The 14,805-nt window shown below is 39.6% G+C and overlaps 1 protein-coding gene across 6 annotated transcripts in view; it reads right to left on the bottom strand.

The window, feature by feature from the left end:
• The window catches only part of PAWR (pro-apoptotic WT1 regulator), a 138,549-nt gene extending 124,464 nt beyond the window's left edge, over positions 1 to 14,085 (bottom strand). For 2 of the 6 annotated variants that reach the window (XM_031939498.1, XM_031939502.1), the window contains exon 1: positions 12,090 to 13,142. In XM_031939498.1, coding sequence (XP_031795358.1) covers positions 12,090 to 12,737 — 648 coding nt within the window. In that variant the 5' untranslated portion in view covers positions 12,738 to 13,142. Of the gene's footprint in view, positions 1 to 12,089; positions 13,171 to 13,457; positions 13,588 to 13,656 lie in introns of those variants that run through there. The other 4 variants (XM_031939500.1, XM_031939501.1, XM_031939499.1 and 1 more) reach the window with 4 other exon arrangements.
• Positions 14,086 to 14,805: the final 720 nt, after the last annotated feature.

Below are 14,805 nucleotides of genomic sequence, written 5' to 3'. Positions count from 1 at the left end.
TATTATCAGGACACTTTTTTTATTCTAAGTTCTTTGCTTATGTGTTCTGGTCACATAAGTACCATTATAAATTATCTCTTATAAGGGTCACTTCTAGATTTGGACCTATTCTTAGCTCCTCTGTTTGAGAAAAATAAAGGTTTCATAAGTAATAACAAAAATAACTATCATCTATCATTTAAAGGTTTGTAAAGTGCTCTACAAATATCTTTTATCTTTATAATAATCATTTTATAGATGAGAAAACTGAGGCAGATACTGGTTAGATGACTAGACCAGGGTCACACTAATGTCTGTGGTAGGATTCAAAGGCAGGCCTTTCCTGACTTCAGGTCCAATATTAATTTTGTAGTAAGCATCACCAGAACCTCAGAGTATATCTACTCTATCCCCTTTCATTTTACAACTAAGGATAAGTGAAACCCAAATAGGTTCAATTATTTGCCCAAGATCACATGGACAATGAAACAAATGATTTAAATGTAAGTAATTATTCCAAAGCCAATGTCTCTCTCTTGGTAGATCATGAGAATGTTGATTAATAAATCAATTAATCTGTTGAGTATTTTAGATAGAATTCAGTTGCCAGACCAGTGTTTTCCCAAGCCTCCAATGATCAACAAAGATTGGATAATTCGCTCCTTAACTTTACATGTTCCCCATTTAATATGAACATATCAACAAATTACACAGTCAAGTTTTATGAAGTAAAAGTGGGAAATAAAAATTTTAGAACATACAAAATCAGGGAGGGAAAAAAATTAAATTCTGCATTCAATTTGTAAGAACTTAGAAAGGAAAGTGTGTTAATAATGAATAAAAGAAAGACCTTGCAGTTAGGAAGATCTGAATTCACTCATCCTCTTTACAAGTCACAACCTCTCAGTGCCCCAGGCAAATGTCTAATGCTATAAGTCATTTCCAAGGAGCCAGTTTTCTTTTAGGATTAAAAAAGAAGAGAACATTTACTTATAAAATTTTCTTTAGAGAATATTTACTATAACAAGAGATAGCTGAATATTTGCCTGTCTTTTTGACCAGACTCATTTAGAAAGTAATCATTGTATGTGGATTGATAATGAAGTGATAATAGGGAAGACAGTGAGGAAACAGATGCTTACCGTCTATCAGGGAAACCCCCAATATAACACATAAAATGCTGGGAGTAAGAAGATCCATCTGTTAGTTTTGCTTTTGTCACTATGTGACCTTCCTGGGTTTTTTTTTTCTTTCTGGGCTACAGTTTCTTCAGCTATAAAATATGGATTAAATCTCTAAGGAATTCTTCTAAACTGGAATAATAAAATTGTAAATTTCTGTGATTCTAGCATGGTATGTTTCTCATATCCATCATTTCCCTTCTAGACTTAATTATCTCATGTGTAATCTATTAGTCATCTAAGATCTTTCCTCACTAGGTACTCCATTCTACTACTAGCATCTAATTAACATTCAAAAGACTGCAAGGATAACCTATTGCCCTCAAAAGTTGACATGACTTCCCAGAATCCTTAGTATAAAAATTGAAAACTACTTGGTTTGACATTCCAAATCCTCCAACATTTAATCTTTAACCTATCTATTCCAACTTTTCTCCCACTACTCCCTTAAGGGGACTTTTAATTCTGACCTGGTCAACTCAATTTATCACTGATCCATCTTTGTATCCTTTACTTATACCCTATTACCATTCCACTTCTTTTCTCAGTGTAGACAAATTCTGGCTCTTTGGAGACCTCATAGGGCTTTAGTGCCTTCATCTAGTCCAGTAGGACCATTTTGCTGCTTAAGAAGTGTCTGAGACAAGATCACATAAATGGATATGATATAGTAGGGGGAAAGCTTGGATTCAAACCCCACCTGTGCTACTTATTGATTTACCACTTATTTGATTTGAGGGGGCTCAAAGTCTTGGATCTCATTTTCCTTATTTATTACAACAAATGTGTTCTCCAAAGCTCTTTCTGGCTCTACTCTATAATCCAAAAGATCAGACCCTGGGATTCTGAATCTTCAAAATGCATCCTTAGCCTCTAAAATTCATATAAAGAGTCTACTAACTAGATGATTCAGCTACTGTACAACCTCAACTCAATTATCAAGTTGTTGTTCTCAGGATATAAATCAAACAAAACTTTCAAAGTGCTATCAAGCAACAACCTAAAAATGAGACAAAGATAGTTCAATTATTACTAATTATATCTTCAAGATGGATTATACACAAAGAAAAGATAGTGTGGAATACAAACATCTAATAATATTTTTTATTATTCCTTGGAATACTTTGAATCACCAAGTTTCTAGGCTTTTTTCCCCCAGTTTTGGCTTAATTGTTTTATTTTGTTCCATGGCAAAAGGATAGGGAGGCAATTTCAGCAAGGATTATGATCTAAATACAAAAGGGATATATATATTTTTACATCAAAGATATTTGCAGAATGACCACAAAATGTAGAATCTTATCAGTTCTACTGTTGATACACAATTTGTTATATATTTGTGATTCTTTCCATCCAGGTTCAAGGATGAAAATAATGATGAGCAGCCTGAGGAAGCCTGAAAAGGTGGAGGAAAATAAATAGGTGTAATCTGTAGTAGTAATGGTTTAATGGCCAAAAACATAATCCCTAAGGCCAGAGAATGAATTCTTTTTGTAGACTGTCCTGAAAGCAGCAAAAAGGGAACTAATGTTCTACTTGGACATTCATCAGTGTCATTGTTGTCTTTCCTGATATGTACTCCTGGCCAAAGATCAGAGTTTAAACATTCACCAAAATGAACAGAGGTCATATTGCAGTTCTCAACAGTTCAATATGCTGGAATAATTTAAGAATTTATATTAGAAGTTCCACTAAGTGGAGTGGGGTGTGGAGGCTGGAAGATTACTTTTTGGTAAGTGTTCTCATCTAAACTGACTTCAAACTGTGGCTAGGTACATGGCTTAGATACATGAAGTTACATGAAGGCAAAAGCGATTTTGATTTTTTTAACGTCATGCCCTTTTGCACATAGTAGGAACTTAATGAATGCTTGATGAGTTGAAATTTAAATGCTAGCTTTCCTAAAGGTAGCATTCCCTAAAGCATAAGATATATACAAAAAGAAGAATACTCAGAAAATCATAGGTTCCCCCATGCTGGAGGGCTCAAGAAAAAGAAAGAAGGAAACAAGCATTTATTTATGTGCTTACTATGTACCAGCACCGTGTTCAGTGCTTCACAAATCTCATTATAGGCAAAAAATGCTTATAACAACTATGGGAAGTAGGCTACTATTTTTCCCATTTCACAGTTAGAGAAACTGAGGTAGAAAGAGGTTAAGTTATGAGTTCCTGAGATCACATATGAACTCAGACCTGCCTAACTCCAGGCCTAGAGCTTTACCCACTGAGCCATCTCTCTATGACCAGATGGGAAGACTACTTATGCAATTTATTGTAATTAGGATTTTGGTGACGGTATCATCTGGACTAAGTAGGAGTCATTTCCAAGTCTGAAATTCCATTATTCTGCCCTTGGCAAAGAGTTCATGGAATCATAGATTTAAAAGTAGAAATCCATTTCATACAACTCATTTTACAGATGATGAAACCAATTTTAGCTACATAACATGTCCACAGTCATATACAGAAGCAGAGGCTCTTTGACTCCAAAACCAACATTTTTTCTAAATATCATTTATAATTGTGTGCTAATTAAAGAAAGTATATTATACTTATTATATACCAAAAAACAATTTTAATACTATAGGAAGACCAATGTTTGATCAATTTTTTTTTTCTTTTCAATATATTTAAGTATTACTAGCTTCCTCCTTTGAAATGAGGTCATTTGGATCTGTAGTGTATTTGTTTTTCCTCTTACGAAAAGAAACTAGTAAATCATCTAAATGCTCCTGTAAAGATATGCAAAATGGCTTGTGCTTAGAGGAATAGTAGCTATCAAGATGGGACACTAAGGTCAGGAAAATGACCCCTATGAGTCTAACAATAAAAACAACAATGGGAGTGGAAAGAAGAGGGAATAGATGAAGTGCTTTGTGACTTGGAGTGCCCTTACTGAACAACTGGCCAGTCCAAAATGTAAGTGGCATGTGACAAGTTTGCTTATATACCCTTCTCTCCTCTGAAAAGAACACCTTGACAAAACATTCAAAGAAAGTTTTTTTCATCCATCAAAAGAGAATGACTAAGTTAGGACTGTTGAAGTTCCCAGGCACCATTTGTAAAAATAATCCAGCATATAAATAACTATTTACAAACTGCCTGCCTCAATCACAGATTCTAACATTACCAATTAAATATTGGTCTATGTGGTTCACATTTATGATAAATGAGAGGTGAAAGGATTGAGATGGAGGGGGAGAAAAATCTCCAACTTTCATTTTTACCAATAATACCAAACTTCCTTCCCCCAAAAATCCTTTAATACGTAGCACAAATGTTTCATCTCTATTTCCTGACCCACTTAGGCCTACTGCTAAATAAGCAGTGTAATATCTCCATAAAGAGCTAGAGAAAGTATAGAGTATGACTAATTCATTGAAGGAATGGGATTTACCTGATCAAGAATGACTATATAGCTCAGATTGGTCCATTTATTCAATGCCTCAACCAATTCAGTTTTTATCTTCTTAATTCTAGTAATGTTGTAGCACTAAGATTAACTGTATATGGCCAAGAAAATAGTCTTTGTTCTCTTGGAACTTTGTATCCTTTTTTATGTAGTCTCTTTATACTTTTCATGGGGTAAAGTACTAAGACAATCTATTGAAAATGAAACTATAACATCAAAAGAAAAAACTGCGGGACTCAAGTCTGGTTTCATTCTTCTAGCACAGTAACCTTAGTAAGTCTGTATTTTAACTATCCTATTCACAGGTCCATTTTTCTCCAGCTCTGAGTCATTAATAGTTTCTCTCCTGACTCATCACATAGAAAGGTAGACAGTCTGGAAAATAATGGCCATACCAAAAGGTGTTGTGGGTGGGTTTTGTTTTTTTTTTTAATCTATTTGGAGCTATCGGGCCTACTAAGTAGTGTTGGAGCTACAGTTACTTGAGAATTACCAAGTGAATTATTACCATCTCTAAGTGCTGAGGGGAACTAGGTGGCACAGTGGATAGAGTGCCAGTTTGGAGTCAAAAAAATTCATTTTCTTTCTAAGTTCAAACTTAACCTCAAACACTGCTTGACCCTGGGCAAATCACTTTACCCTGATTGCCTCAATTTCCTCATCTGTAAAAAGAGCTTGAGAAGAAAATAGCAAATCTCTATATTTTCCAAGAAAACCCTAAATGGAGTCATGAAGAGTCTAATATATATAAAATATATATTAGAAACTAAAAACAGTAAGTTTTTATAATATTTATTTAATATTCAAATAAAAATACTCCATTATATGTCACCATAAATAACATTTTTATGAAAAAAATAAGTTTTCCAAAAGGAAAATTAGTGAGAAGAATGACACTGTTTTATACATTTTTGCTAATATCTGGTTTTGGATTCTCATCTGCTTCTGCATCTGATCAACAGTAATGTGCTGTTTTGGTGGAAATACACAAAGAAATCTGGCTTCATACAGATATGTAATTGGCAAATAGAGGAGTATTTTAATAGATAAATAACATCTTAGCATTATTATGAAAATAGCTTTGACCTTGAAGACTCCATTGAAAGGATTTTGGGGACATTCCAGGGATTCAAGGACATATTTTAAAAAGTGAATCTATAGAGAAAGGGAACTCCCAAGTGAGTAAACTTCTTTTATTAATGAAAGTGGACACCTCTCTACAATTATAATCTTTGACACACTGATAGATTACACAAGTATCACTATGCTATTCTACAGCTTCACTGTTCTTTTTTTTTCTCATTCAGCTATTTATAATCAATAAACAAACATTTATTTAAAAACTACAGAACATCAAGTACTGTTGTAAGGCCCTTCAAGTACAAGAATAAAGAAAAAAGAATAGGATTAAGTACAAAAAATGAAACTACTCTTGCTCACCAAAAAAACTTACATTCTAATAGGGGAGATAACAAGTGAATATAAAATATATATATGCATAGTTATCAAATTGCTTGCCTTCTTAAGAAGGTCGAGAATGATCGAGAAAGGAGGAAAGAATCTGGAACTCAAACATTAAAAAATGTTTTTTACAATTTTTTAAAATGTAAATGAGAAATATTTAATAAAATAAATAATAAACTTAAACAAAACCACATACATAAAAATAAAGTTAATAAATACAAATATATATGTAGTGATCACAGACTAGAGAGTCTGTGAAGGAGAGTAATAACATTTATGGGGGGGGAAGGGAAGTGGAAGGAGTTAGGAAAGGCTTCATGCAGAAGATAATCCAAAACTACATCTTAAAGAGAGAGATTCTAAGAGGCAGAGGTTAAGGTAGGAGTGCATTCCAGACACGGGGAGGAGGGGTATGGCTAGGACAAAGCACAGAAACAGAACTCAGAAATGTCCTGTGTGAGAAAAAGAAAAAACACCAGGGCTTGGCTCTCAAAGAGTGAAAGAGGGGGAGTAATATTCAATGAGGCTGGAAAAATAAATGGAGGCCAACCTGTAAAAAGCTTTGAAAGTGAAACATGGAAGTTTACATTTTATTTAGGCAATAGTAGGAAGCCACTGGAATTGGATGAGGAGGGACACATAAGGCAAAATCTCTGCTTAAGGAGAATTATTTTGGCAGGAGAATGTAAGATGGACTTAAAATGAGACCAATTAGGAAACTTAGAAAAATCGGGGTTAAAGTGATGAAGGCTTGACCTAAAGAGTGTGTGAGTATGTGTGGAGATGAGATTGAGTGGGAGAAGTGCTGTGATGGTAAAAATAACAAGATTTGGCAACTGATTGGATATGTGGGGGAGAATTCGATTTTAAACATTAGAGTTTAAGCTATCTAGTTAATGAGGAAGCAATTGAGACTGGAGTGAGACAGGAGCTTTGGGAAGAAACTGGATCTGGTTACATAGATTTAGATCTAGGAATCATTAGAATAGAAATAATAAACCAAGGAAGCTGTTGAGGTTACAGAGAAAAAGGCCCAAGACTTTGAGGAACCCTTACACGTAAGAAGAATATGATGGGGACAGCAAAGTCGAGTGGAAAGGAACAGCCATAGAACAAGGAAATTAAGTAGGAAAGGTTAATGTCACTAAAACCCAGGGAGGAGGATAATCATCCATCAATGTCAAATGGAACTGAAAGGGGAGAACGATTAGGACTGAGGAGTCTAACAAATGAGAGATCACTGGAATAGCAATTTTTATTAAGTGATGAGGTAAAAAATATTACAAAGGAGTAGAGTAAGAAGAGACGAAATAGAAATGGTGAGTTTAAATAGTTTTTTCCATGGTATTTGACTGAAATAAAGCAGGAAAGATACAGAATGATGGGTTGAGGGGCTGATAGGGTCTATTTTTTTTTTTTTTAAGGGTGGGAGAGATGCATTTTTGTAAGACACTCTGAAGGAACTAGTTGGAGAGATTGAAGATTCTAAGTATGAATGGAGGTGACTGAGGATGGTATCTATGGCTGATATTGGGACGGGGTGATGATCAAGTAGACATTGATAAGAAGGGCAAACCCTTTTGTTAAATTGACAGAAAGAAAAAAGTAGTAGTTGATTTTAAGGGGTTTTGAAATAAAAACAGGAAAAAAGAAATCATATCAAATACCTTTTTTAAAATTAAAGTAAGAGACAAGGGTTTTTCATTGATAGGGTAGGGTAAGAGGTATATAGGACTTGAGGGGGGGGGGGGGGGAAGAATATCTGGAATAGCTTCTGTGGGCAATGAAATATAGATTTGCCTCATCGGTCTATACCCAAAGATCATTTCTGATCAAAACCTTAAGAAAGTCACAAGGATGCTTAACAATGAAAAAAGAAGATAGGATTCACAGGAAGTCTATTCTCATTTCCCTTCATACCTGTTCCCCACAAATGCCTTGAGAGATTTGAGAGAACTGGGTTCTAGTCTCTGTTCTGCCACTATCCAAGTGACACCTGATAAGGCAAAATCTCTTTGGAATTCAGCATCTTCATCTATAAAACGAGGTAGTTCAATTCAGGTGATCTCTAAAGCTGACTTAAAACTCTAAGGACCAAAGTCCTAGAACACTCTAGACCAGTGATTCTCAAAGTATAGTCTAGAGAATTCTGGGCATCTCTGAAACCCTTGTAGAAGGTCTACAGATTCAAAAATAGTTTTTATTCCCAATATGGTAAATGTTTATAAATATAATCCAGATAAACAAAAACACTTTGGAGAGATCCTCAATAATTTTTAATGGCATAAAGATACTGAAAACAAAAGTTTGAGAACCACTGCTCTAGACTCTGTAACATAATTACAAAAAGAAATCATATTAGAGGTTACATGATTAAATCAAGAACCAGTTCAAATACCAGCTTTGCTGCTTAATATAGGTGACATATAGACAAATTCCCTCAACTTCTTTGGCCTTTGGGTTTCCTAATCTGTAATATGAGGGGTGTTGGGTCACTTTTAAACAAAGACCCTATGAACTTGTCTTTCTCCTCTTCAGATGCCTAACATGGCAACAGACAAAATTTCAAAGAGCTATTAAGCAATTTTTCTGCTTTTTTAAAAATAATCTTTTTTTTCCTTTGAAATATAAAAAAGATTCCTCCATAAATCCTTCAAGGCCCAATATAATCTCTCCCACCTCAAAACTCACAGCATATATAATTTCTACCACTCATTTGGCAAAAAAGTATGAAATACACTGTGATACCACTGTGATACCTCTTTGTATTAGTATCCAGCTTTTTGATGTTTGTTTACTGTCTACCACCTCCCTCAACCCCAAAAGTTAGGACCCTGGAGAGTCCACAGTTCCTCAGTATTCTCCTATCATCTAAATCACTTAGCTTTCAAAACTTTATATATTGTGAGGAAAGGGAGGGAGCAATTAAAGAATGATTTAATAAGGAAGCATTAAGAATCACTTCAATATTGTAATGTATGAGCAGAAGGGGGAGATCCAGAAAATATGGAGAGTATTTCTCTAGGCCAACTCAGGAAAAAAGGGAGAGGGGGAAGAGAAGGGAGGAGAGAAAAAAAAAGAGGAGGGGAGAGAGGGAGAGAAAGAGAAAGCGGGAGAGAAAGAGAGGGAGGGAAGAAAGGAAAGAGGGAGTGAAGGAGGGAGGGAGAGAGGGGAAGAAGGGAGGGGAGGAAAGGAGGAGAGGGAGGAAGTAAGGGAGGCAGAAAGAAAGAAAATTCCTTCCACTAAAGCACAGCAGCTTTGAAACTTGTCTTGAGAGGTGCCTGGGGGCACTGAGAGGTTAAGTGACTTTAGTCACAGAACCAGTGTGTCAAGAGACAGGATTATTTTCCCAAGTCTTCTTGACACTTCTGGCAATTCTCTACAGCCTTTGCCACAATTCCTCTTTCCAGGGTACCTTCTTACATATATACATACATATGCATGTACATACATATATACATGTATAAATATACACATACGTACACACTCAAGAACACACTTGATTCATAAACAAGTTAGAAGGTAATTAATTATAACATTATAAAAAACCAAATGAACAAAATGGAGAGTTGTTTTCAATTCTACAGATTTTTGTCCTAGTCACCAGGCAATACTGCTTTCCAGCTCATCAATTTAACATAATTTTTCCCATAAAAGATGCTTAAAAGTCTGCTCAATTAACTATCTTTACTTGCCTACAATCTTACAATTATTTCCAAATATCTTGCAAATATCTAGAAGCAGAGGAAATTTCTACCCAGTAAATAGTAGGAGAAATCATAATAAATGTGACCTTAACTATGCTGATTTAGTCAAGTACTCATGAAAAGTTGTCTTAGCCTGATATGTACCTAATTCTATTTTTCATTCTTAACTTAAGTAACTGATTTTTGAGATTTTTGAGATTTCAACTTGAAAGTCAAGGTGTGGGCATAGGTATTTTAGTGTCTAAAGAACAAAACTTAAAACTCTCTTTACAAGTCCAGTGGAACCCTCATTACTAAAACTTAACAAGGCAGACTTCTCTAAGGAAAAAAAGGAACATCTTCCAAGGACAACCCAAACCTATCCAAACACCTCACCTTATCTGGCTACTATTTCTGAACTTTCAATGATTTAGCAGGAAAAAAAAAAGTTTTTTCTAAAAAGCAAACCACAACAAATCTTGGGAGTGCTCAAGCCCTGACTGAGCTTGCTAATAATTAGGCACTGTTGAAAAACATTACAGTGTTGTAGTTGGGTCATACTATATGTAAAAGACAGGGCCCATGGTTACCACTGAAAGAAGGCAGCCTTCAATTCCTTATTCAATAAAACAGGATCAAATTCCACAGACAAAAATGGTACCCTGGGTTGTTTGTTTTTAGAGGAAGATTAAATTTGGGAGTTAGCAACACCCAAACAGAAAACATTCCACAGTATTTAGACTCAATTGTACTTGGGAATCATCTACATTCCCAGCACTACATTCTCTAGCTAAGGGCATGAGTATTAACAAAAGATGTTTCTCAAGATCTCACGTGATACACCCTATTTATTTCCCCCACCAAACGTAGCTCTTCTTATAAAAAGAATGGTGCTTGAGGAAATTATTTCAGAACAAATACCAAATAACAAAAACAACATTAAAATTAGCCAGGGATACTATAGTTTGACAACTCTCAGAAAGATGAAAAATGAGAAACATTTGAAACTGAAGCAGGCCATTTTCAATTGAATAATCAACTCTCCTTTTTAAAAATAAAGTTGAGGAATGTAGTTTTCCTCAAGCCCTTTGTGTTCAGTTTCCCAACAATCTTTATATTTTTAACTAAAAAAAAAAAAAAATCCCTAGAAATTTGATTACCATTCTTATGAATTCCTTTTAAAGTAATTTAATGAATACCAGATCTTTTTGTGCAAGTAGCAAACCACAGAGGACAGTTTTGTTGACTGATAAAAATATCTTTCTCCCTCTTAAACACAGAGAACTGCTGCATGCTTCTACTTCAGGAATTCCTATAAGATTCAAAACTGAGGTCTGATCAAACATATACCTTAATTTATCACAAATGATTTAACAAAGTACAATTTAAAAAGCACTAAATAATTTAACTGTACATTGAATTATCCAAGTAAGTGAACAAAATGCCAAAAAAGAGCAGGAGTAAACAAGGAAAATATGATCAGAGATAATGATAGAAAGGATGAGGCAGCATGGATGAATTTTAGACCCAAGAACTTTAAATTCACCCCTGTGGTACCAAAAGGGAGAGCCAAGGGTAGAGAAGGGTTAAAGATACAAGATAAAACTTTTTCTCCTACTTCTTCAATAGGATGATGATGCCTGTGTGTTTGAGTTATCCCTGAAAATTATTTGGGAAGAAAACAAAATACCTACATATATTTGCTGTGAACTCAATATTTAGATTTTCCAAGTAGTCCATTAAACAAACTTTTAATTACTGTATTTTGAAAAGCCACCTTAATTAATTTAAACTCTGAGTGCTTATTCATGCCTTAAACATTTTACTTTAAAAAAAAAAGGCTCTGAGAAGATACTTCTATATGTATGTAAAAGATGGGACAGTTAAATCAACCTTTCCTCAGACTTCAAAGCAAAATGATTATCTTCAATTCTACTAAAGTCACAGATTTGCTTATAGAGATGGTCTCAGTGAATGGGGAGGAGGAAGGAGAAAAAGACCAAAAAAAAAAAAAAAATTCAAACAAAACTTCAAAAACTTCTCTTAACTGAAGCAAGCAAAACAGCCAAGGCCAATGTGTAGAAAGATCCTGAATCGGATCGATTATCTGGGGAATGCCCCCTAACACGTGTTTCAAAGTTTTTGAAAACTTAAAAAATTCAAAGAAGCTCTTTACTTGGGGTGGATTTCTCTCTACACCCTCCCCCCGATCTGACTCGATTCTCACCCAGAGGTGGAGAGGGAGGGGGGGAGGAAGAAGACTGGGCTAAAGAGCTCCCGGGAGGGAAAAAGAAAGAGATAGAGGGAGGGATCCAAGAAGCCCGCTGAAACCTGAGGAAGACGCTTCCTTTTCACCCGGACTCACCTCAGTCGCGGGAATATTCACCACTCCCGTGGATCGCCTCTTCTCCCGAAGCTTCCTCTTCTCGATCTGCCCCTTGCTTTTTCTGGCACTGGGGCCAGAGCTCTTCCCTTTCTCTTTGGCATTGTCCCGGTCCTCCCTGTCGCCCGAAGAGGGCTGTGCCCCCAGATCTGGACTGGCTCGGCTCCCCGACGGGGCAGTGTGTGACATGGGGGGTGCCCCGGGAGCACCCCCTGCCGCTGAGGTGGTGGGGAGCTCCTCCTCGGTTTTCCGGGGGTCGGGGGAGACTCGGGCCGGAGCTGGGACAGAAGAGGTGAGGGTGTGATTGACGCCCCCGGGGGCGAGGTTAGCAGGTGCCGGCGCGCTGGGGGGGCGATTGTTGTTAAACTCGTTAGCCGGGGTGGCGGGCGAAGCAGAGGCGGGGGGAGCCCCCAGCGCTCCAGCCAGCGGCTTGCTGACCCCCCCCTCGTTACCCACACCGCCTCCTCCTCCCCCCACGCCGGAGGGGACCATTATCTGACCCTGGGGGTTGTGCTTGGCTCGCATCTTCTCTCTCTTTGCCTTCCATTCCTCCAAGAAGTCCGCAGTGGTGGTACTAGTAGTGCCGCCGCCGCTGCCGCCGCTGCTGGTCCGGTAGCCACCGGTCGCCATATTCCCAGAGGGGACGGGTGAGCCCCTCTCCCCCCAGAGCCCACCCCCAATACCCGGCACTACACCACCTCCTCCTCTCAGAAGCAGCACTCCCCTCCTTCCCGCGGCAGAGGTTCAGAGCGCCAACCAGGTCCAAGGAGAACTAGAGAGGACGACCCCCGGGAGGGGGCGACCACGCCACTCCCCCTGCAGGAAGAAACACAAAAGGGGAGGGGGCGAGAAGGGGGATGAGAGGTGAGAGAAGGGGGAGCCGAGCCCCTCAGTATTCCCCAGCCCTCCTGGCACACTCCCTCCCCATCCTGGGACACAACACCCCCAAGGCTGGCACACACATCAAAAGGAATAACCACCCCTTCCCCAAATACAGCTGGAGCCCCTCTCTACTTCCCACAACTTTCAGTGATCATGCCCCTAAGGGGCGCTTTCTGTAAAATGGGGAGGGGACGTACTCTAGAGGGCGTCATAATTAAGATTTTACTGGGAGTTGGACATTGGGGGATAGGGGAAAGAGGTAGCTTAGCCTTCCCTTCCAGAGGTGTTAAACCCCCCTCCCGCCCCCCGAGAGTTCCCAAGCCCCGGGCTCTTCCACCTCCACTGAATTTTGCAGACCCCAAAGTGAGGGGGGGAGGTACGAGCAGAAAGAATACACCTCCACCTGCCCGCCAACCACCCTGCCCGGCTCTTCCGAAACCCTCCACAATAAATAAATAATAACCACACCGAGAGAGCCGTCCCACCCAGGCAAGGCAGGGAGGCTCAGAGCCCGGTGCACGCCTTGCCCAGCGGGAAGCGAGAACCTGTCCAGACCCAGGAACGCCCCGGTCCGCCGCGGGGAGGGAGGGACAGCGCCCCCCTCCCCCCCCCCGCCAATCCCACTGTCCAGAAAAGCCCAGAGTTACGGGGTCAGGAGCCTACTTACGCCGCAGGAGTGGGAGCTGCGCTTGGCACCGGCCCTTAGCCCAGGTGAGTGCGGCAGCTCCGGCAGCCGCGTGCGGCTCCGCCAGCCTAGCCCCCCAGGAGCCCGCCCGCCGGCCTCCCAGTCCCGGAAGGAACGGCGACAAACTCTTTTCCCCGAGTTCCCAGTTCTCTCGAGGGAGAGAGCCGAAAGAAGCCGAAAGGCGAACGGAAAAGACCGAGGCGGTCTCGTGGCCCAGAGGGGGAGGAAGGGGTAAGGTGGGGTGGGAGCCGGAGTCGGAGGGAAGACGCCCGGGCCGAGATGATTGGTTTGTGGCTCGGGCCCCGCCCCTGTCCGGCCCAGCTCGGTTCCTCTCCCACCAGTGAGGCTCAGGTGCGAGGCCCTCGGGACCTAGGTGTTTCCCTCCCTGCTTGACTCCGCGTCTCCTCCCTGCGCTCTCCTCTGCCCTCTCCCCTAACTCCACAAGCCTCCGGAGAGTGACAGAGACGGAGTTGCCACGCAGAGGGGGCACGCTTCTCCTGTCCCTACTATAAGGAGCGTGGCGAGCCAACCTCCCTGTCCCCTTCCCTGAATGGATCTCTGCCCGCATCTTTTCTGAGAGTAAACGTGGAGACTCCTTTGCCTTCATCAACCAGCGCTTCTCTGAGGCACACACTATTGTTATAGAGAAAAGCAAAGCTCTTCTTGAATTCCGAGGGTGTCCGCTCCCCTCCACCTCCTCCCTCCACGCTTGTCCGAAGCCTTCTGGGATCATCTCTCACCACCGCTCCCTTCACCTCCCTCCAGCCTCACGAACACGGCGGCACCTTTCAGCTCCTTGCACCTGTCTCTTTAATGCCTCAGACTCTCTCTTTCCTGTAATGGCATTTATCTATCCTCCCCGGTTGGAGAGGACTGGCCTACAATCAATTTTGGGATTATTTGGAATTCAACAACCAATGTCAAGATTCTTGGCTCTTTACATGCACTCTTCAAACTGGATGGTAGTTTGGGAAGAACTGAATCAGAAAATAATATATTTAATCCAAAATTCCTTATTCCTAGTATTCATAAAACCCTAGATTTTAGGAATAGAAGGGGCCTTAAAGATGACCTCACTCATTCCTCTCTTTTAAAAAAAGAATCATTTTTACTTGCATTTCTAATCTGTCC

The sequence above is a fragment of the Sarcophilus harrisii genome, chromosome 5 (genome assembly GCF_902635505.1).
Source record: "Sarcophilus harrisii chromosome 5, mSarHar1.11, whole genome shotgun sequence".
NCBI lineage: Eukaryota > Metazoa > Chordata > Mammalia > Dasyuromorphia > Dasyuridae > Sarcophilus > Sarcophilus harrisii.
Note: the sequence above shows the minus strand (reverse complement) of the source record. Positions and strands in the feature narration are given on the sequence as shown.